The following is a 23,490-nucleotide window of genomic DNA, read 5'->3' as shown; positions in this document are numbered from 1 at the left end:
ATATGTTTAGCATGTGTTAGGACTCTGAGAGTGACCCTAGTCACTTCTCAATAAGAATTCTAGGTGCTCAGAGTGGAACCCTGAGATTGACCCTAGTCAGTTCTCAGTAAGAATTCCAGGTGCTCATAGTGGGGTCCACATAGTCTGAGCAGTGGGTGTGTGCACCAAACAACTTATTTTTTTCCCTTTTGGTTTTGGGGATCAGACCGACAGCCTTGTACACGCTAGCCTAGGCTAGTACTGCACCACTGAGCTATCTCTAGATCTAAAAGTTTTTTTATAAGACATGTTTTTACTGTGTATTCCTGGCTGGTCTGTAATAATCTGTATAGACCAGGTTGGCCGCGAACCTAGAGATCTACCTGCCTTTGCCTCTGTCTTGCCTGTAAACTCCTGGGTGCTGGATTAAAGGTGTGGGCCTCTGCATCCTGCCTTTTTTTATTTTTTTCCTCCTCATCTATCTTTTCACTTGTGAAGTTTCAGTCAGGGTTTACTAAGATTTCTAAGCTGGGTTTGAACAAACTCTAGCCAAGGTAGACCATAAATACATTGCTCCTCCTGCCTCACCTTCCCTCCGCGAGGCTGCAGAACTATGTGACTCCAGACAGCACTTTGTCTCCATTTTCTTATATTCGTACATAGTTGCAAATTTTAATATAAACTACGATTTAAGCTAGTGAGGAGTCCTGGCTACTCTGGAAGCAGAAGCAAGAGGATCGCTTGACCCCAGAGTTCAAGGCCAACCTGGGTAACTGGGAGACAACCTCACAAGAAAGCATGGTCCGGGTATTATGACACCAGTCTCACTCAGGAGGCTGAGATGGGATGGTCTTAAAACTTTCTCAGAAGAATATAATAAACTAAAGATGTTTTTGTAGGTGCAGAGATGAATTGGGTAGCTTGAAGGGTCTCAGATGCCTTCTAGTGAAATATAAAGCCTTGTGATCCCTACATCTTTGCAGTCCCCGCCCTGCTTCCCAGTCCTTTCTCAGCTGCAGGCCGCAGTTGAAAGGTGGCCAGTGGAGACACAGGCATTTCTTGTTAGCTGCACTCAGTATGGTTGGGAGTGTTTGGGACTGTGGATTGGCCCTTTACCAACGTGATCCTGGGATCCCAGAGCACATCTGGTACTTTTGACCCTACTCAGAAACCCAGGAACCTGAACTTGGAGGACTGAGAGCTGGTTAGAGCAGGCTGTGTTCTGCTCGTCCTTGTCCAAAGAGCTCATAAGTGGGGGGTGTCTGCACAGCTTCTTCCTGAAGCCTCTTGGGCGAGCTTGGTGTTCCTCTCCTTTCCGTTAGAGTCATGGTAAGTATTGCCATAAAATCCCAAAGGGTCTCATTTGGGGGCTGGGTATTTTCTTAGCCCTAGAGAAAAATTGAGATTTTATTTTTTATGTTAAATGCCTGTGTACCATTAATCTTATTGTGAAGCCTTGGCTGCTTTGAGTTTGTTTTTTTTTTTTTTGTTTGTTTGTTTTGGTTGTTTTAAAGTAGGGTCTGTATTATGTAGCTGTGCCTGTCCTGGAACTTACTGTGTAGAACAAGATGGCCTCTGGATTAAAGGCATGCATTTATCATGTCCAGCTCTTACCTACTTTTGAAATTTCTTCAGTTAGTACTATTTATTTTTGATGCTCTTATTTATTTTGTGAGAGAAATAGACATACAGTAATGCACATATCCATACTCCTTTATTATAAATTAAATTTTAATATTGATGTCAGCTGACTTCCCTGTTCCTGAATAGGGTGGCTCTTAGTATGTTTTACAAGAATGAAGTTTAGCCGGGTGGTTATAGTTCACGCCTTTAGTCCTAGACTTGGGAGGCAGAGGCAGGCAGATCTCCGAGTTTGAGGCCAGTCTGGTCTACACAGCTAGTTCAAAAGCAACTGGGGCATTTACACAAACCCTGTCTCAAAAAACCAAGAGAAAACGATAATGCAGTTTAGGTTTCAACTATTTAGGGAGTTCTAAAAGGAGTGAAGACCAGCATCAGGGAGCAGGATCTTTATACACAGGGCGGGTATAAGGGTCAGTGGCTGCCTCTTGGAATGTACAGACTATCCAGAGGGGAGAATGTGTTGGGGACAGGGTGGCAGGCAGAAGAGCTTGCGACTACTTTGGTAGTTTGGCGATGTCATCGGTATTTGCTTCTTGAGTACCTTCTAGGCAGGTTATTTACCCCTCGGTCAGTCCTCAGGAAGCTTGTTCATGTGGGTAGTATATTGGTCTAGGTGTGGCCAGAATGTACCCAGAGCTTTGCTCTGCTGTTCTCAGTACTATCTCTGGCCAAAAGAGATGTCTTCCAGGGAACTGTCTGTACGTTGGCATCAAGCCAGGTCGGATAAGGGCATAGTTGGGATATGTGGAGGGGAGGGTAGAGGAAGGAAGGATCACTGTGTGGGGATTGGGGAAGGAGTGGTACCCTTCTTTGAAAGGTAACCCTGATAGCATTCCTTAGTCAGTAGTAAGTGCCCCTTCCTGATCTTGCATAAAACCCATAGTTTCATAGTGCAAAGTTAGAAGAATATTTTATCATGTAACTCAGAAACACTCAGCTTACATTTTCAGTTGGTAGAGGATTTTGTGAGTTGGCAGGGAAAAGATACTTGATTATAACCTGGTGGCCTAGAGACCACGTCTGCCATATTTCTACTCTTTGTGGCCAGAACCTGTTTCTCCTCATACAGTTGTGTGTTCTACCTCACACAATTCTACTAAAACAAGCTGAGCACAACAGTGGCCATTTGAAAGTGGCCTGGCTCCTAGGTAATGGACATAGAGTTGAAGGTCACGCTCAGCCGCATCGTGAGTTCAAACCCTCAATCCATAGACAAATGAGGAAACACGACGCGTAACAGACCTTGTATTCTGTAAATCTGACAGATTTTAGGCAGTATGTGTGTGAGGAAGGGGTGGTCTTATTGCTCATGTAGCTTTGACTGGTTTGGAAGTAATTTTGTAGACCAGGCTGAACTTGAACTCACAGAATATACTTAGAATATACTTGCATCTATCTCTGAAATGCTGGGGTTAAAGACTTGTGGTTAAAGACACCTGGCCTTAGACATACTTCTTGATGGGATGGGTGATGAGGGGCTGGAGAGATGGCTAAGGCGTTAAGAGCAGTGGCTCTTCTTCCAAAGGTCCTGAGTTCAGTTACCAGCAAGCACATGGTGGCTCACAAACATCTGTTTTTTTGGGTTTTTTTGTTCGTTTGTTTTTTAGAGACAGGGTTTCTCTGTAGCTTTGGAGCCTGTCCTGGAACTAGCTCTTGTAGTCCAGGCTGGCCTCAAACTCACAGAGATCCGCCTGCCTCTGCCTCCCGAGTGCTGGGATTAAAGGCGTGTGCCACCATCGCCCAGCTCACAAACATCTGTTATGAGATCTGGTCAGTCGTCCTCATCAACTTAGACCATGGAACCCGGTATGAACAAATCCAGCAGAACCGTCACATGCACTGCCCATGCCTGCTTCAGCACTGTCAGGGCAAGCATTTCAGTTTTTCTTTTTTTATAGCTGATGAGACTATTGGATAAAATGTGTTAAGTCACAAGTGCATTTACCAAATGGTGGTGATAGCTCACACCTTTAATCCCATAACTCCGAGGCAGAGGCACACAGATCTCTGAGTTCAAGGCAAGCTTGGTCTATAAAGCAAGTTCAGGGCAATCAAGGCTACACAGAGAAACCCTGTCTCCAAAAAACAACAATCCAAAAAAAAAGTGCGTTTACCTAATCTACACTTGGTAACTTCAGCGGTGTGCATTGTTTGCCGTTGTGAGTGGAAGTTGAGCTCAGCTGGTGTTGACCCTGGTGTTAGGAGTGTTAGTTACACTGTCTCACCAGCCCAGGAGTACAGTTTCTTCTGAACATTTACCATTCTCAAGCCATCGGAAAGCTGACTTGTCCTAAGTCAGGGATTGTGAACCTGAAGGGTTGAAACTTGCTTCACATTGTCTCCGTGGGCCGCACCGATGGTTCTTGCTGAGGGAGTGGGGCTGACCTGAGACTCAACCAACTGCTTCCCTCACAGTTGGATAAAGCCGTGTAGGCTGCAATGTGGTTTTACAATTTGCCTTTTTGAGAATTCCCGACGGTTAGGAAACACATGCACATGCCTAGATGAGTGATAGGAATTCTTCTAAGTTCACCTGATCTCTAGAGACAAATGAAGAATATCTTTAAAACCAGATATGGTGGTTATTATTACTATCTAAGCTTCTCTGTAGACTTGAGGCAGAAGGATCACTAGGAGGAGCCTACCAGTGCAGGATCTGCCTGAGTAACAGACCATTCCCCTTCCAAAAATGAGAGAATTGATATTGTACACCTGTTTCTCAGTACTTGGGAGGCTGAGCTTGAATTTAAGGCTAGCAAGACAAGACTCTGAAATCGTCATTTAGGAGTGAGTTTGTTTATGATGAGGAGCCCATTAGTTTTGGTTGTCAGTAGTAGGCAAACCTGTAACACCTTTTATGGTGATGCAAATTGATTTTGTTAATGAGGAATTGTCAGCCTTACCAATGAATGACAAGGAGGTCTGTCAGAGCAAAAGATCAGTGGTTAACACTCCCTGCTCCTGTCACCCACTGCCTGATGGATGGGCTGTTCATAACACTACACAAGGGTGGTTTTTAACTTTTCTGTTTTCCCCTCCATTTATTTTATTTTATTTTTTTGAGACAGGGGTTCTTTTTGTGGCCCTGGCTGTCTGTAGACCAGGCTGGCCTCAAACTCACAGAGATCCCCTGCCTCTGCCTCCCAGCACTGGGTTCCACCACTGCTCAGCTTTTAACTTTGCTGAGCCGTGCGTGTGTGGGGCTATGACTCCGTCGCCTCTAGCATGCTACTTGGGTTTATCTTTGGGATGTCGCAATACCTTCTGAGTTTATATATAAATATAATTATTTATATATCCATTTATTGAATGTTCGTCCTTAGTTTTGGTCTTGGGGTAGAAGGAAAAAAATGGTTTCTGAGATAGAAAATTATCAGACTTGGCTGTATGGTTAATCTCGTCAGATTGATTGGATGAGCCACATCTAGGAGATTAGTAAAAACAGCTCTGGATATGTCTGAGAGTGTTTCTTTTTAATTTATAATTTTATTATTGTTTTTGATGTATGAGCATGGTGCACATATGCTACGACATGCATGTAGACGTTAGAGGACAACTATGGAAACCATGTCTCTCCTCACGTCTCTGTGGGTTCAGGGGCTGAACGTGGGTTCTTGGGCTTGTATATGAAGTTCTTTACCCACTGAGGCATCTCAACAGCCAAGACTTCGGAGATTGTGAGGACTATGACCTAATTGATCCTTTGAGTTCATAATACTGGCAAAATTGGGAGGTGAAGGGGCTTTTAGAAGTAGGTTACAGGCAGCATGTCCTGGAATTATGTTTTTTTTCCTTTGAAATTATTTATTTATTTTTTAATGTATGTGAGTGTTTTGGTGGATTGTTTGTCTGTGCACAACATGTATGCTTGGTGCCTGCGGAGGTTAGAAGGCGGCATCACATCTCCGGAACTGGTATTGATGAACTGTTGTGTGCCACTGTGTGGGTGCCAATAGTCAAGTTCAGGTCCTCTGAAAGGCAACAAGTTCCCTTAGCTGCCTGTTGGGATTATACCTTATACAAGTCTCTACTGCATTCCCCTGCCTGTTGGGATTATACCTTATATGAGTCTCTACTGCATTCCCCTGCCTGTTGGGATTATACCTTATATGAGTCTCTACTGCATTCCCCTGCCTGTTGGGATTATACCTTATACAAGTCTCTACTGCATTCCCCTGCCTGTTGGGATTATACCTTATATGAGTCTCTACTGCATTCCCCTGCCTGTTGGGATTATACCTTATACAAGTCTCTACTGCATTCCCCTGCCTGTTGGGATTATACCTTATATGAGTCTCTACTGCATTCCCCTGCCTGTTGGGATTATACCTTATATGAGTCTCTACTGCATTCCCCTGCCTGTTGGGATTATACCTTATATGAGTCTCTACTGCATTCCCCTGCCTGTTGGGATTATACCTTATACAAGTCTCTACTGCATTCCCCTGCCTGTTGGGATTATACCTTATACAAGTCTCTACTGCATTCCCCTGCCTCCAGCATTGAGTGACATCTCTAACTCGGAGCCCTGTTTCTTTGCCAGGTTGCTCTTTCAGATGTTTCCTCATGATATGAAAGTTGCTGTGACACAGTCCCGTCAATCCAGCCTGTGGGTGTGTCCTTCTTTCCTCTGTAGCCCTCCACACCATTGCCTTGTCAGCTTAAACCAGTGAGAGTTGCTGGATATATGTATTTCGATGAGGTTTTACTAATCTCTAGTTGCAGGTGAAGTGAATGTTTCTTTTGTTCTCACTGAGTTTAGGATGGGAACTTCTGACTCCTCAGAGTGCACCCTGCTGTGCAGACACAGCGGTTCTGGGTTCTGAGCAGTGCTTCCTCCTGTGGACTATGGTGCCGTCTCGCAGACAAAGCTTGGCAATGATTTTCACTTGTTTGCTCTTCATTTTCATGTGGTTGGTAGCTGTATTTTTTCCTTATCTTATATTTTAAATATTTATTTATTTATTTATTTATTTATTTGGATGCTCTGACTCCATGTACACCTGAATGCCAGTGGAGTACATCAGATTCCATTAAGTGTTGGAAGACACCATGTCACTGCTGGGGATTAAGCTCAGGACCTCTGGAAGAGCAGCCAGTGCTCTTAACCTCTGACCCGTCTCTCCAGATCCTGCTCACTGAACTTTTAAAAGAGTTTTTTGTTTGTTTGGTTTTGGTTTTTGGAGACAGGGCTTCTCTGTAGCTTTGGAACCTGTCTTGGAACTTGATCTGTAGATCAGGATAGCCTCGAACTCAGAGAGATCCACCTGCCTCTGTCTCCCAAGTCTTAGGATTAAAGGCATGCACCACCTCCACCACTTGGCTTTATCTTAATTAATTATTTTTTTTGGTGAAGAGTTTTTAAAAATGGTGTGTGTTGTCACAAGTATGTCCCAAGCCAGGTACCAGTTCCCAAAGGAATAACTCATCCAATTTTGCTAAATTATTGATTGTATCTCATATGTTCTACAGCAGGTCTGACGTGGTGTTATGGCCGAAGGATATTTGCCTGCTTCTCAGTAATCAGAGGTTTATCAAAACTGATTGGCCAGCGTAGTTGCCGTGGCCATTCAAATATCTGGATGTAAAGTGCCTGGCCTTTCTCCTGTGGACACTGAGTTCATCACCTTCTTGAGGTTGTCCCTTGAAATAAGACTTCTCTGGGTTCCTTAGGGCATATCCAGAGAGTCTAGAAGAGCACGCTTCTCAGTGCCTTCTTCAAGAAGGGCGCAGGTGTGGTTGAGCAGCCAGTATTCCATTCAGGAAATGCAAGATGGAGCTGAGCACTTGACCTCTTAAGAATGAACAGTTTCGCCGGGCAGTGGTGGCGCACGCCTTTAATCCCAGCACTCGGAGGCAGAGGCAGGCGGATCTCTGTGAGTTCGAGGCCAGCCTGGTCTACAAGAGCTAGTTCCAGGACAGGAACCAAAAAGCTATGGAGAAACCCTGTCTCGAAAAATCAAAAAAAAAAAAAAAAAAAAAGAATGAACAGTTTCTCCTGGTGCAACACTGAGGAGTGGAGGTGTAACCGATTTGCAGAGATACTCAGTGTGTATGTGGTGGGGTGGGTGCGGGTAGCCGGACCCTGTCCTGACGTTTTGCTATTTCTAGGCTTACCATTACCCTAAAGAAAGAAAAATATCATTAGCACACATACACACACCAAAAGAAAAAAAGAAAGAAAGAAAAACTGTGTTTATAGTGGTACTGTGGGTTCCAAGGGACCTCAGTAGGTTCTTTATGGGCAGGTATGCAATGCAGCCTTACTAGGGTATGGGTGCCCCCACAGTCTTTGTCCCTTTATGTGCCTATATTCCGCCTTGTCCACTGAAAGAAATCTCAGTACATCATTGCTTCTCTGTAATTGCATTTCTCTCTGCTCTTGTTCAAGGGTCATCAGTGCCCAGTTAGGCAGCACCCTGGCTACCTCAGGCCTCTAGACTCGGTGCCCCCTCTCCATTCGCTGTCCTGCGTCAGGTGTTAACTATCTTAGGGTTCATTCCAGGAGGTAGACTTTGATGCAGTAGCCTACAGAATGTATCCAAGCAACCCTGCTTTCCATTTGATCTACTGGTTTTGCCATCACTTGCAATTTTTTGAAAGCTGTTAATAGCGGCTCTGGTTTGGCCTTTGTTCTGCCATCTTTGCCTGCGGGACATTCAACTCCCAGACCATGACCTAGGATACCTGACATTTTTAGCCTGACTGCTTGGAATGAATATTTACTGAAGTTTTTTCCTTTTCTAACCAAGTAACCCCCTTTGGTTGCACAGTGGTGCTGTTCGAATTTCCTCCAGCCATTAGTCCCTGAGCAGCATTGTTTACAGGATGCTGCGTGCGGGACATTGAACTTGCTATCAGATCTGCACTGAACATACGAATCTGGGGTCTAGAGAAAGCCGCCGTCATTGTCAGGGTTCCAGGCATTCATTTAACAAGCCTGAAACCGTGCCAAAGTCTCCATTTCCCTTATGTCAGGACACAATAGTGAGCATTGTCTCATGGCATCAAGTTCCCAACCTTTTTCTGATGATTATTGTTCATGAGTTTTGAGTTTGATGAAGCCTAGTAAATTCGATGATGTAGACACTTAAGCCCTAGAACAGTGGTTCTCACCTGTGAGTCATCACCCCTTTGTGGGTTACGTATCAGATATCCTGCATATCAGTTATTTACATTACGATTTATAACAGTAATATAATTATAGTTAATTTATTTTAAAGATTTATTTATTATGGATACAGTGTTCTGCCTGCATGTATGCCTGTATACCAGAAGAGAGGACCGGATCTCATTACAGATGGTTGTGAGCTACCATGTGGGTGCTGGGAATTGAACTCAGGACCCCTGAAAGAGCAGCCAGTGCTCTTAACCTCTGAGCCATCTCTCCAGCAAAATTAGTTATGAAGAAGCATAACTAATGAAATAATTTCGTGATTGGGGTCACCACAACATGAGGAACCTGTATTAAAGAGTTGCAGCATTAAGAAGATTGAGAACCACTGGGCTAGAAGATTTATTAAAACTTAGTCATGGGGCCAGCCAGATAGCTTAACAAGATAGTTGCTGCCACTCCCGACAACTGTGTGCTATGCCCCAGATCCATCCCGGAAGGAAAGAACTGGCTCACACAAGTTGTCCTCTGATCTTTACACGTGCATGTATACTGTGACCCATGCTCCAGTACGTGTAGGCAGGTACATACCGTGTTAAGTAGGGTGGGCGGTGGTGTTAGCAGCACCTGCCTTTAATACTAGCACACAAAAGGCCAGAGGCCAGCCTGATCTACTGCAGAGAGTGCCTGTCTCAGAAACAGAACGAAACAAAACAAAAATTGTGCTTTGTACCTTATTTTAAACCAAATTTAACTGGAGGTTACAAATAAAGTAATTTCAGGTTGTGGTGGTGGCACAAGCCTTTAACCCCAGCACTTGGGAAACATTGGCGGGAGGTTCTCTGAGCTCAAGGCCAGCCTGTTACACAGAGTGAGTTCCAAGACACCTGGGGCTACTCAGAGAGAACCTGTCTTAAAAAACAGCAAAAAGGAAGTAAAATAATTTTGAGATGAACAAGTAGTCACAGAGTCTCTGGCCCAGCCTGGGAAGACAGGTACATGAAGGAGGTCGTTTGGCACAGACCTGCAGCCACAGACTTTACATTTGTGTTTGTGGTTGAGTATGATGGTGCATTTGGGAGGTTGAGGCAAGATATGACATTGGAGGTCATTGTGGGCTACACAGTAAGATGCTGTCTCAGAACTTGGGGAGCTGCAGTGATAGCCACCAGTACAATGTTTGAGGACTTGAGTTCAAGCCCTGGGATCCACATAATAAAAGCTGACTGAGGTATTCTTGTAATACTTAGGCTGGTGGATCCTTAGGACTTACTGGCTAGCCAGCCTAGCCTGGTTTCTGGCCGGTGGTAGCCGAGATCCTGTAAAGAAGCAAACAGGCAACAGCAGCCGAGGTGGTGTTCCAGCCTGCATTCTCATATGCACACATAGATATGCAGAAAAGTTGTAATTTTAAAGGATGGTGGTAGATAAATGGCATACACTTAAAGTCATGGGCTCTTACGTTGATACTAAACTTGTTTTTCTAGACAGGATTTCTCTGTAACAGCCCTGGCTGTCCTGGAATAGCTCTTGTAGACCAGGCTGACCTCGAACTCACAGAGATCTGCCTGTCTCTGCCTCCCTAGTGCTGTCCGGCTTGATATTAAACTCAAAGATTTGTTAGTGTTCAGTAAGCACTCTTGAGAGGAGGGTGATCTGTTCAAGATGTGTAGCTGCTGGTCAAACTGATTTCATTAATTCACCTGAAGTACGTTAGCCTTGATGGCGGCTGTTTGGTTTTAGGATAGGAACTCAGTATACAGCCTCGGCATTTCCAATACCTGCTTTCTGTGGCTTCTTTCGGGCTGGGAGTCCTGCAGCTGCCCCTCTGCCTGAGTGGAGGCTGTGTCTGACCTGTGGGTGTTAGGTTAGGACAGTGGTGAAGGCAGCAAGGTTGAGAGCCCCTCAGAGTTCTTTGTTTCCACCCAATCCCTGTCTTAGGGAACATTGCCGTAAGTTCTGAGTCAGGCTTGTCTTGAATGTGGTTGGTTATGTTTCTGGAGACAGGAGGACTGATTGTGCTGGCCCTTTGGTTAACTTCTGAGCAGCAGGATGGGTGAAACCTGTGTTTGAGGGGTCTGTTAAAGATTTATCCATGGTAGTAGTAGCATGGGCCCGACTCAGACCAGGAAGTTCAGCCTGAAGTAGGTTCTTGAGAGGTAGTGAGAGGCCCCATTGCTGTGGGGTCCTGAGGGTCTGTGTACCTCTTAGCCACAGATGCAGGCATTTCATAGAATTAGTGAAGCAGGGTGGCAGAGCTATGTGCCCTGGACTGGCTGTTGTGCACACTTTCCCTTTCTCCAGGGTGGCTGGGCACAGAAAAGAGCACAAAGCTTGTCCTGTGTTGAACTTGACCTGCCTGTGGGTCTGGCCTTTCTTCATAGGATGTTCTGCCAAAAGCTCTGTGCTCTGGGGAGGCCAAAAGCATCCCTTTGGGAGTAGCTAAAGATGTCTGGTTCTGCTCCCACTTGATAGGAAGGTAAGAGTCCATACTCGGTGTCCATGAAGTTGGTTGTGGAAATAGCCCTCTTTGGATGATTGCTTAACTAGTGAAGACATGACTAGTACTATACCTGTGTAATCTTAATTTACAAGTGGATGACTGTATCCATTCCCAGGAGCAACTACTCAGGAATATGTTGCAGGATCCTGGAAGCAGGTCCCCAAGGGGCCAGCCCTCCTCAGGCAGCAGGTTTGAACTAAACGGCAGTTCATAATCCACCATTTTAAATTGTAGTCAAGATTCTTTCTTTCTCTCTCCTCTCTCTCTCTCTCTCTCTCTCTCTCTCTCTCTCTCTCTCTCTTTCTCTCTTTAATGGATGTGGGTACCTAGAAAGACCAGAAGAGGCCATTAGGCTATGTAGTGGTGGTGCACATCTTTAATCCCAATCTTAGGGGTAGGCAGATCTCTGAGTTTGAGGCCAGTCTGGTGTACAGAGCGAGTTCCAAGATAGCCAGGGCTGTACAGAGAAACCCTGTCTGTAGGTTTGGGGCGGGGGAGCATTAGCTCCTGAAGCTGGTATTAGAGGAGGGCTGTAAACTGAATGTGATTCTGGAAGGGTAGGAAGCTCTCTCGACTGCTAAGCCTTCTCCTTAGCCTCTTTCTCTTATGAGACAAGGTTTCGTATAACCTAGGCTTCCCTCAGCCTTGTGTAGCTCAAGTTGACCTCCTGATCCTCTTCCCTTTGCCTCCTGAGTGCTAGAATTAGAGCCGTCCACCAGGAATCCCAGCTCCAGTGCTCCTGTTCTCCTCTGTCCATCCTGTCCTATCACTTAGTATTGAGAAACTGTGTGCCCTGCAAGGAGAGGAGTTTGAATTGTTTGGTAAATCCAGAAGTTTTTAAATGATATTGAATTGTACTTCAATATCCCAGGTCCTGGGGCCCTCAGTGTGAACCCTGTATGGGCCCTGTTCCCCGCCTTCACTCTCTGGGGGATGCTCCTCAGAAAGCCAGCAGGGACAGGTCTGGGCTTCCAGGGTCGGGTGGGAGTGGCTCTTCATTCAAGAGAAAGTCAGCCACTGTCACTGTTGGCTCATTGCACATGGATTAAGTCCATCCACGGTGGGCCACGGCACACCCCAGCCATTGTCACTGTTGGTTCATTGCACATAGATTAAGTCCATCCATGGTGGGCCACGGCACACCCCAGCCATTGTCACTATTGACTCATTGCATGTGGATTAAGTCCATCCACGGTGGGCCACGGCACACCCCAGCCATTGTCACTATTGACTCATTGCACGTGGATTAAGTCCATCCACGGTGGGCCACGGCACACCCCAGCCATTGTCACTGTTGGTTCATTGCACATAGATTAAGTCCTGGCCACAGCACAACCTCAGCTTCCAGGAATCTCACTCCAGTGACTGCTGATTAGAACCAAAGAGCACAATCAGCTTAACACTGTGCCGCCAACTCCTCGGAAGCTTTGCTGGGTTAGCCCAGGGCTTGGCCAAGTGAGAGTTAGCCCAAGACTTTCTTAAGCTTGGGACTCTTGAAGTTTTCCAGCTAACTGGCTGTTCAATGAGGTCATCAAAAACAGTAACAAGGATAGGGGATCCTGAGAAGGCTGGCCCTATCTACTATGTCCACCTACGTATCCTAGCCTGGTCTCTAAGCTAGTGTTTGGATGGTTGTTGGGGTTTGTGAGAAGTGTCCAATTTGCTAGGAGGTGGTATCACCCGCCTTTAATCCCAGCACTCAGGAAACAGGCAGGCAGATCTCTTGAGTTTGAGGCCAGCCTGATCTACGGAGCAAGTTCCTGGACAGCCAGGACTACACAGAGAAACTCTTTCTCAAATCCTGCCCCGCCCCCTAAATTGTCAAGTTCAGATGAGGTGCTAGCATGATTGTTTCCCAACCTCCATTACACAGAGTGCTCTTCACTTGAGGGTGGTCACTTAAAAGTCATTCCCAGGCAGGGCCATCCTGTGACTGTAGTTCTTGGAGCATTTTGGGGGCCTGACTCTGATAGTGGGGATGCAAAGTGGTGTTTCCCACTATCCTTAGCTGTCTCTGTGTGACTTTGTCCAGCTTTTCCTTGGGGTCAGTGCTAAATTTAAGTATCTGGATCCTGATTGGATTCCTTTCCAAAAGGTCTACTCCCCTGCTCCCTGTCTCTATCCCAGAAGTACCAGCCACTGGGTTTGGTCTTAAACTCGCCTCCCCCACCCCCACCCCCACCCCGGGACCTTGAAGGGCTCTAAGCTTGGACGCAGCTCTTGTTGTAGGCAGCAGGGAAGCAGGAAGGGAGGCTCAGCTGATGATGCAAGGAGTGGGGCTGCCTGGCAGCTCGTGGCCAGGTGTCTTCAAGTTAAACTGTTTAGATTGGCCCCCTAAATGTGGTCTAAAAGCGGCCTTTCCAGTCCAGAATGCAGGGACTAGTTTTAAAAGCACCATGGACTTGCTTAGATAAGTTGAAATGTTAGGAAGATGACTCGGGGTAAGGGTACCTGTCCTCGAGCCTGGTAACCCGAGGTCAGTCCCCAGGCCCCATGATAGGAGAGCCTTTCTGTTTCCCTAAAACAGATGCTTGTTTCTAAGTGTCCAGAGCAGCTCACTCCAGGAACTATCTGAGGGATAGGGTGGCACAACCTCAAAGGCCCCAAAGGCAGTGACTCCCGGCTTCTACCCCAGCTGATGGGCCTGAACATGGAGGTGCCATCTGGATTGCCCTTTGGGTTCAACTGGCAGTTTCCCTGCTTTCAGCTGAACCAGACTTGTCCCTCCTGGACCATCACCAGTGGGGTGCTTCCGGACATTTCTGCTGCTGAGTTTTGAGAAATTTGGTGGAATCTGGGTGTGGTGGCAGAGGCAGGTGGATCTCTGAGTTGAGTTCAAGGCCAGCCTGGTCTACAGAGCAAGTTCCAGGACTGTACAGAGAAACCTGGTCTCTGGGAGGTGGGGGCAATTCTGTGGATTTTCCCAGATTTTCTCCCTGCTGTAGCTTAGCTGGATTGGTTTGGTTTCCCGGCAGCGTTGTCTTTGTGTTTTGAGAGGGAACAAATGCATAGATCAGAGCTGTGGTCAGTATGATAGAGGAAAAGGCCACTGTCATGAGAGGAGACCAGAAATGCCTCTGCTTTCTGCCTGATCAGAATGACCACGGCTACCTTGAGCAGATTTGGGTCTCATAGAAATCATGACCCCCAAGAAGTCAGTACCTTGCTGTCGTGGGGCAGTGGTTACCCAGCCTATGCTAAGGCCTAGAGCTGTGATATTGACAAGAGCCAACTTGGAACCCTAAGAGGCAGGGAGACCATTTATTTACAGGCAGATCTAGGTTAGTGAACAATCATTTATCCAAAGCTCCTTGACTCTGGTGTTCAGCTATACACAGAATGGGATTTTGCATATGCTGGACAGAAACAAAAGGATCAAGCCCCGGCCAGAACGGTTCCAGAACTGCAAGGACCTGTTTGACCTGATCCTCACTTGTGAAGAGAGAGTCTATGACCAGGTTGTCGAAGGTGAGTGATGTACAGGACCCCGCCCTCATCCTCTGACCCACATGGACATCTGGAGGACGGCCTGTGAGGAGTCAGCAGAGGACAGGTTCCTGTATGTTGTTGTGAGCCTGTGGCCTTCAGCGCAGCGTCGCGTATTTATTGGGCCTGCCATTTTATAGAAACTGCTGTTGGTGCCAGCGTGGGTGGCATAGAATGGCCTGGAGTGGAGTATGCTGTTTTCCTAGGCTTCTTCACTGAGCCTGCATTGTGGGTCTGTCCTTAGTTTCTGGAGCTTGGATGCTCAGTCCTTGAGTTACAGTCCAGAGTTCAGGGGCAGGCACAGCGAGAGCTGAACATGGACACATCTGTTACCCAATGCCTAGTAATATTGTGTCTCTTTCGAATCAGATCTGAATTCCAGAGAACAGGAGACCTGCCAGCCAGTGCATGTGGTCAACGTGGACATCCAGGACAACCATGAAGAGGCCACCCTTGGGGCCTTCCTCATCTGCGAGCTCTGCCAGTGTGTGAGTCTGAGCCCTGGTCCAGGCATCCTTACCAAGGAAGTAGCTGTTGGGGCAAGAGGAGGGGACCTCTCATCACTAGCAACTTATTTTCACATCCTGGTTAAAACTAAATTTCAAATAAAGACCAAGTGCACATTCCAGGAGGTTAACAGTGACGTTGGCTTGAGAGCCCATCCCAATGCGTCTGTTGTTGGTAGACGTGATGAATGACATCTCCAGGTCATAGGCCTCTCTTCGGGAAGAAATGACTGACAGTTCACCTCTTCCTCTGGTGCAGAGCTCACCTGGTATTGTCAGAGATGGGTCTGGAGGCTCCCAGAGGAACATTCACAGTATAGGGATATTTTGTGTACTTTTGCCTGATATTTGTCTAGATATTTATCCTCTGAAGACCCCTGGGCTGTGCACCTGCTGTGTGGAGGGGTGATGCTGTGGAGGGACATTGTGGGAGGAGCCATGTGCCTTGTCCCGCCTTTCACCCTTGAGAATTTGTTTAGTTTAGCTGGCAGTGCCAGAGTTGAAGTCCTCTTGGCTTCCCAAGTAGAGGCTGATGGGGAAGTTGGTATGGGGATCCACATTCCTGTTGAATTCAGCCCAGCTTCCACTTTCAGTCCCTGCTCAAGTTCTAGCAGTTGAGCTCATGGTTTGGCTGATAAAGCCTGAGAGACTGTGTAGCCATGCAGGGCAGTGTGGTCAGCAGCCAGCCTGCCTCAAAGTGTTAAAGGCCTGCTGGCAATGCCTGGCCACCTTTGTAGGTTTTCACTACCAGGAGAAGCTGTTGGTGTCTGGGAGTAGAGGCCAGATGTGCGCTAGCCTGCTGCAGGGCACAGGCTGCTCCATCACAAGGCATGGTCGGCCTCTGCTGGACAGTTCTAGGAAGATGCCTGCTTCTTCATGCCCCTCGCTTCACTCATCGCAGGGTTGGGGTGGCGCTGGCTGATGAGGCTTCCATAAACCTGTGATGCCTGAGGGCAGAGCTTGAATCCCAGCCTCGGGGTCCAGTCCTTCCTTTGAATCTAGCATTCCCAATATGGGGGTACTACAGTGGCCATTGTGCAGGTCTGGAGCCCATTATCAAAGCAGGGACTGCCAGGAAGGGGCCTTTGGGATGACCCTGAGGACACTATCCTGAGACTGTCCCCACTGCAGGAGGGAGATGCAGCCCAGGGCAGGGGAGGGAGGGCGTGTCACACTTCCCGAGTGTCACTCAAGGCTCTGCTTTCCCCAGATCCAGCACACTGAGGATATGGAGAACGAGATCGATGAGCTGCTGCAGGAGTTTGAGGAGAAGAGTGGCCGGGCCTTTCTGCACACTGTCTGCTTCTACTGAGACACTCGTGGACCGTGCACGTCCTGACTTGCACAGCCGCCTTTGGAGCCACTTTTTCAGTGTGTTTTCTCTTCCGATATTTGTTTATACTGCTAGGTGTACGTCGCCAGTGTACTGTACATATGGAATGAGAAGCACACAGAAATGCCAGATTGAAATCCATTGTTTTTAACCAAAAGAAGTAAAGACGGTTTACTGTACAGCCTACAGCAAGTGTCTGTGTTGGCCTTCCTACCCCTTTGCTCTCCACTGCTGGATTGTACAAAAAATCCGAAATAAAACAATAGACTGCCTTATTGGCTGGGAGGGTGGGGGATGGGACAGGGTGGGGATGGCGGGGAGCAGGGGATGAGACGGGGACTTGGAATCACCGCAAAATTCAGGACCTGAATTCCTGGCCTGAATCCCTGCAGAAGAGGTACCCAGGGCCCTTAAGTACAGCCCTGTGACATATCTGAGACCATCCTTTGACAGAAAGATTACACAGGCCCCGGGCTGTAAGACACCAGGATACCGGGCCCCTCCAGTTGGAACCTTTGGACACAATGCACAGTGGGGTTTGTACTTAGGGATGGAGGTCAGCTGTCCTCTCTTGCTTCCATCACACAGGGCAGGGTTGGTTCTTACACTGTCAGCTCTGTGGACCGGACAAGCAAGGCAGCCACAACAAACAGTACGCTAGACACTAAGCTGCTAGTTTCGGGCTACTGTCCAGCACCCCTTCCTTCCCAGAAGCCTGCTAGCCTTTCCCACCACTGCCACGATGCTCTGGGATGCTCTGGCCTACTCCGTATCTCTTGCCCTCCTACCTCTGGTCCAGTAGTCACAGTCCCTGGTTCCTCTGACCTTGCAGGCCCCTCCCCCGATGGCATTTTCTTGCTGGAGGAGGCTGGGTGCCGACCTTCCTACCCATCACTGGAACCAGGGGGCCCAAGAGGAGGGGCCTTACTTGGAGAAGTAGAGCAGAAACGACCACCCGGTCCAGGCCAAAAAGAGTTCAGCGTGGCACTGGGCAAGGAGATCGGATGAGATGGGGCAGAATGTGGAGCCGAGACCGGAGGGGAGGGGTCTGGGCCTGCGTCGCAAGGATAGGAGTGGAGAACCTCGACCCTGGATGCTGGCGCGGGGCGGCGAAGTCCCTCCCCAAAGGCGGAGGCAGAAGGAGGAGGGAGGAGATAGTGAGGAAGAAAAGGAGGGAGGGAGAAGCCTGGAGGAGGGAAGGGGGAGGAGGGCGGGGGCCGCCGAGCCGACCGCAGGGAGCCGGGCACTGGGAGCACCGGAGGGCGGAGCGGAGCGCGGCCAGCGACGGGCGGCGAGCGAGCGACCCTACAGCAGCCCCCACACCTCAGCTGCCTGTGACCGCGCCTGCCCCCGGGGCCCGCGGCGGCCCGGCGCGCGAGCGCTGACCTCTGCGGAGGCGGCGCGGGCTCAGCATCGGGCCGGGGCCGGGAGGGGCACCGGGGCCGGGGGGCGGCGCTCCGGCCCGGCCCGGCCCCGCCCGATGTCCATGAGTGCGAACACCATGATCTTCATGATTCTGGGGGCGTCGATCGTGATGGTGAGCGGAGGGGCTTCCCGCGCGCACCCCCTGCTTCTGCCGCCCGCGCGCGCGCCTTCCCCACCTCGCTTCCTTGTTTACCGGCCCGCGCGGCCTGCGCTGCCCTCCGCGGCTTGCCCTGCGCTACCCTCGCTGCTACCCTGCGCAGCCCTCGCCCCGGCTGCCCTGCGCTTCCCCACCCGCCCGCCCACCCACCCAACCAACCCCGGCAGCCCGACGCTCCCACTCTGCACCCTCTTCGGCCCGGCCCACTCCTCGCCCTGACCGGTCATGGGCTCTTCCAGGCCATCGCGTGCTTGATGGACATGAACGCGCTGCTGGACCGATTCCATAACTACATCCTCCCGCACCTGCGGGGCGAGGACCGCGTCTGCCACTGCAACTGTGGCCGGTGAGTGCGCCCCGGCTCTAGGCACTACACGCGTGATCACACTTGTGCAGCGGGCCCCGTTCGGCCGGTGAGCCGGGAGCAGGCTGGGCCGCAGAGCCCAGAGCTGAATGGTGGGGGCCGCTTCTGCCCGCCAGGTGCTGGGGGAGGGGTTGCCAACGGGAACCCCAGATCAGCCAGCTGTCTCTCTGGGAAAGGAAGCATGACTGAGTCTGTTAGGGACCCTTTCCTCCAGTTCCTTTAGAGAAAAGGCTGCCTGGTGGTGGCATTTTGGGCCATGGAGCCTCCTAGTTCAGGGCCTGGAGGCCTGAGAGCAGCAGCCCTGAGTGGTGCCCACAGTGGAAGACAGGAAGCTGGTTAAGCCCGGGACAGTAGTCTTGCCTATGACCCAAGTCTTCCTCTTGGGTCCTCTGTGTCCACGGCAGGCGAGTGCAGGAGGTCAAGACAGAAAGGGCCTACCTTAAGGAACACCTGCCACAACTGGTCACGTGTAGGGAGGAACTGAAGTAGACTGGGGTTTGTTCAAGGTCACAGTGAGACCCACCACACCCTTCAGGGACCCCCCCTTCGGTGCATGTGTAGTGATAAAGTCTTCTGGCCTTGCATGTTTGTACGTCCATGTATGAAATAAACATCTTCTCATGAGCCGCGCATGTGTGTACTGTCTGTGCATATACATGTGCGTACACAGCGCACTCACATCCGCATGCACTCATCCCAGAGATGCCCTCATGCGATAACCGTTGTCCCCGCGGGGCAGACCAGGAGGACGTGGACCGAGGTTACACAACTAGGAAAGAGTGGGGCTAGAATCATAGAACCTGACTTCCTCACCCCAACCCACGCTTCCAGAAGTCTGCATACACAGGGCCTAGGGTAGGTGCATGTCTCCTAAGAGCTTATATGGTTACAGGAACAGGCAAGTATGCGGCAGATCACAGGCATTACAGCAAGCAGAAAGGGATGTACACGCGTACACGCACTCACATGCGTTGGACATGGTAGGAAAATTTGCCGTGTGGCCACACATTCCCAGAAAGCCCTGTCCTCCATCTTTGGTATATCAGGAGGGCTCAGAAAAGACATGAGGTTCCCAGGGCATGTCTGTAGGTGAGTCCCAAACCTCCCCAAGACAGAGTCCACATCCTGGGCCCAGTCACTGGACCCATGAACACTGGGAATGGACACGACATATGGGGGCTGTTACAGCGTGTTTGGTTCAGCACTGTCCACGACAGCACACTGAATGGTTTACCTGAGCACAGAGGGTGTGTTCTTAGAGCACATTTACACAGGTTACATATGTGCATCTCATGTAGCAGCCAGAGTACGTGTGGACTCATGTAAACAGACACCTGTAGAGTGGAACATGGAGAGAGGCCTGTGTGTGCAAAAATGTGGAGAGCCACATCCTCCTGTGGACAGTGTTTCTGCGTGTGTCTCTCTACATGTATGTGCTTTGTACACAACTCTACATACAGGGTATGTAAATTCGTTGTACAAAGCACTTTTGTATATTGGTTACATATATGTGTATGTAAAGTACATGTATATAAAACAATATACAGTTCAGTGTGCTCAGGGAACATGTCAGAACATCTCAGCGTGGGTGCAGTGGCAGCAGATTAGTTTGCAAACGGGTTATCTGTGCACATACATGTACACACGTGGTGTCAGCAGTTTGCCTGTGTGTACATACTTTGCAGAATAACTGTACACATGTGTCTGCCTTGTACATGACTATGCAGAATTTTAGACAGAGAACATATATGTAAACTAATGTTCTGAGCAAAGCACGCCAGCAGGCAACCTTTGTGTGTACATACAGATCCATGCACATGACAGCATCCCACAGAGAGAGGGTGGCTGGTTCAGAGCTCGGTGAATGTGCATCTGTGTGTGACGCACCATGCTCATACCCGAACTGTGCACAGTGCATGGGTGTGGGGCTTGTGGGGCCCATGTCCGCAGTATACACGCCATGTCCTGTGCATGCGGACAGCGTGTATACTGGACACGCAGTGACCACGAGTGGACACATGGCAGCATGTGTCATGAAGGTAGGACACATGTATGTACATATCACAGACATTCATCCTGCTTTCGTTCAGAAGACCTATGCCCCTGCCTTCAGGGACTTGGTGTGGGATCGGGAGGAGTCAGGCAATTGTAGATACCCACGCTAACTGTAAAGGCACAGGTCATAACCTCTAACCCCTGGACTCCTGAGGCCCTGGGTTGTCTGGGACCCCACCTTGGCCTACTTGTAGGCTATCTAGGTTTCTTCTTGCTTCCTTGGTAGCTTCTTCATGTTTCTTTTCCTGGAACAGCTACATATTGGGGGCAGTTCAGAGGAAGGATGTGGAGGCCCAGGCTGACCCAGCCCCCACCAGAGCCTGTGACACCCCCCCCCCCGCGTGGTCTGGAAGCACTTCTGCCCCCAGGGCCTGGTGCAGCCATACTTTTGTGCCAGGATCAATAGCGTCCATCCATCATGATGATGGACAGGGGCTGTGCATGAGATGAGTGATGGCTGCCAGGTGTCAGTCATAGTAGCTCCAGTAAACCAGCTGAGGGCTGGCAGCCTAAGCTTTGACCGTGGGGCTTGGCCAAACTATAGACGGCAGAGTTAGCCCCTGGGTTCCTAAGAAGATCAGAAGAGGACTTGAGGAGTGTCACTGCTGCCCTTCCTCTCCCTGCTCACCTGGGCTTGGGTTTAAAGGTATCAGCCCCTGTGAGGAAGCATCCATGTGACCCCTGCTGGGGCCAGGGACATCAGCAAATGGGTACAAGAGGGGAAAGAGTTTTTATCTGGGAAAAGGCCGAGGGTCTACTCTAGGCAGACACAGGTTCCAGCCTCTCACTGAGAGGAGGAAGAGGTGCAGGTTTAGGAAGCCAGAAGCTATTTTCAGCATGTATTTGAGGTGTCTGTAGAGCCCACGTGGAGACTCGAAGGCAGCTGGAGCTCCTAGCAGACATGGTGGGCAGTGGAAAGAAGGCCCACCCACTAGTGGCTGTGGAAGTAGGTGGACCAGGAAAAGCAGCCTGATAGCAGAAGCCCGGGCAGCCCTTACACTGTCAGGAAGACCCCAATGGTACTCTCGACATCTGGACTGCTGGCTTTGTGGGGTTGGACACCTAAAACGACAGACAGGACAGAAGGACTTCCTCTTGGAAGTTCAGACATCTCTGAAAGGGGGATCAGCCGCCAGGGGGAACGATACTGGAACTCAGGTGCAAGCTGGGAGGGTCTAGGGCATGAAAGCAATGGACAGTTTCAGAAATCTAGGACAGGAAGCAAAGAGGCAGGGAGACCAGGGCCAGAGTGGGTGCTTATACTTAGAAGGCTCTAAAACCTGTCCAGCATGGACCTGAAGAGCTGAAAACGGCCCATTATAAGAACAGTACATGGACGATAGACATGTGGGTCTGTGATGGGCATGAGTGAGGAAGGAAAGACTCCCAGAGCCTCCAAAAAAAGGAGCAGCGGGGTAGATACTGAAAGCCAGAAGCCCAAGGCAGAGATTGTGGAAGAGCAAGAACACCATTCCTGTAGGTGGTCTCCTGAGAGCAGCCTGTGGGGGCCAAGAGGCATGTCCGGAGGGCCTGGGTTACTGGGCTGTGCTGGGACCTTGGTAGGTAAATGTGAACCCTGCTACAGGACTTTTGGAAGGATGGCCTGTTGGGTGGAGCAGCCCTCCCAGCTGTTCCTACTCTCCTGTTCTGCCAGGTGGGGAGGGAGTGCTGTTTCCCCTCCCAACTCAGCACAAAGGGATTGCTTCAGAGAACTTCCCAGGGTGGCCCATAGGAGCCAAGCCATCCACTTTGGGTCCCAGCACGGACCTGGGGAAGGCTGGGCCAGGGTTGGCAGGAGAGGTGCCAGCCCGCCCTGCCGCCCCCAGGCACCACATCCACTACGTGATCCCGTACGACGGGGACCAGTCGGTGGTGGACGCATCTGAGAACTACTTTGTGACAGACAATGTGACCAAGCAGGAGATCGACCTTATGCTGGGGCTGCTTCTGGGCTTCTGCATCAGCTGGTTCCTGGTGTGGATGGATGGCGTCCTGCACTGTGCCGTGCGCGCCTGGAGGGCCGGTCGGCGCTATGGTGAGTGCCTCGCGCTGCTGCGGGCACCACTTCTGGCCCAGCCCGGCCACCTGACTGCCCTGTCCCCCTGCAGATGGCTCGTGGACCTGGCTGCCCAAGCTGTGCAGTCTGCGGGAGCTGGGCCGGCGGCCGCACAGGCCCTTCGAGGAGCCCACAGGGAACATGGTGCACGTGAAGCAGAAGGTCTACCACAACGGCCACCCCAGCCCACGGCACCTGTGAGTGCACGGGACTTGGGGCTACTGTGCACATGTAAAGGGACCTCGTGGACGCTCAGCTGGCGAGACGGGACTGCGGCCTCAGGCCCAGGGTATGCTGGGCTGTGGCCAGCTGGGCTGTGGCCCGCAGGCAAATCCAGTGGAAGGTGCTGTCTCTTCTTTTTATAAAGGGGGTCGGGTGGGGGCTGGGGTCGGGATGGCCACTGGGCTTCAGGGACAGCAACCTGGTTTCCACAGTAAGCAGGACACAAAAGCAGGCTTTTAGAGGTGCTGGGGCCGGGGTGGTGGGTTCACAATGGGGACAGGCATGGCCTGGGTCACGCTAGCCTAAGGCCACATCTCATTGAAAGCCACTGTTTCCTGTGCACCTGTTGTCCATCCGTCCGTCTGGAGGGGAGGGGTGTTGTCAGGGGCCGGCGCCCATCTGCACACGGGAGCATGTGCATGGGGCGTGTGGGACTGGAGGACTGGAGGGTGGGACTGGAAAGGTGGGCCCCCAGCAGCAATAAAGACGCGGTGGCCCCAGGTGTCCCAGCCCTCACTGTGAAGCCCACCCTGCCTGGCCAGTAAATTCTCCAGAAAGCTCCAGCCTCTGCTTCTTCCATCACCCCTGACTCCAGGGGCTACTGGGGGCTCCTTCATCTAGACCCCCCCATACACATACCTCAGCC

The 23,490-nt window shown here is 50.1% G+C and overlaps 2 protein-coding genes across 2 annotated transcripts in view; both read left to right on the top strand.

The window, feature by feature from the left end:
* LOC121448789 (RNA polymerase II subunit A C-terminal domain phosphatase SSU72) overlaps window positions 1-16,744 on the top strand; it is a 31,991-nt gene extending 15,247 nt beyond the window's left edge. The window contains exons 3-5 of the mRNA XM_041652995.1: window positions 14,569-14,708; window positions 15,096-15,214; window positions 16,443-16,744. Of these exons, the coding sequence (XP_041508929.1) occupies window positions 14,569-14,708; window positions 15,096-15,214; window positions 16,443-16,544 (361 nt within the window). The 3' untranslated portion in view covers window positions 16,545-16,744. The remainder of the gene's footprint in view (window positions 1-14,568; window positions 14,709-15,095; window positions 15,215-16,442) is intronic.
* A 1,002-nt stretch (window positions 16,745-17,746) lies between these two features.
* On the top strand, window positions 17,747-23,403 carry LOC121448284 (transmembrane protein 240). The gene is made up of 4 exons (XM_041652171.1): window positions 17,747-18,102; window positions 18,387-18,493; window positions 22,393-22,601; window positions 22,675-23,403. The coding sequence occupies exons 1-4, from the start codon at window positions 18,046-18,048 to the stop codon at window positions 22,821-22,823; spliced, it is 522 nt and encodes a 173-aa protein (XP_041508105.1). The 5' UTR covers window positions 17,747-18,045; the 3' UTR covers window positions 22,824-23,403.
* Window positions 23,404-23,490: the final 87 nt, after the last annotated feature.

Source organism: Microtus oregoni, unplaced genomic scaffold (assembly GCF_018167655.1).
Source record: "Microtus oregoni isolate MIOR12 unplaced genomic scaffold, Mior012 000005F_ref0000423, whole genome shotgun sequence".
Taxonomy (NCBI): Eukaryota; Metazoa; Chordata; class Mammalia; order Rodentia; family Cricetidae; genus Microtus; species Microtus oregoni.
The sequence above is the reverse complement of the archived record's forward strand: the minus strand, read 5'-3'. Positions and strand labels throughout refer to the sequence as shown.

Coding starts and splice junctions, on each gene's coding strand:
- LOC121448284 (XM_041652171.1), top strand. CDS start 18,046: ATGTCCATGAGTGCGAACACCATGATCTTCATGATTCTGGGGGCGTCG. Junction 18,494..22,392: donor TGCCACTGCAACTGTGGCCG/GTGAGTGCGCCC, acceptor TGCCGCCCCCAG/GCACCACATCCACTACGTGA. Junction 22,602..22,674: donor GAGGGCCGGTCGGCGCTATG/GTGAGTGCCTCG, acceptor GTCCCCCTGCAG/ATGGCTCGTGGACCTGGCTG.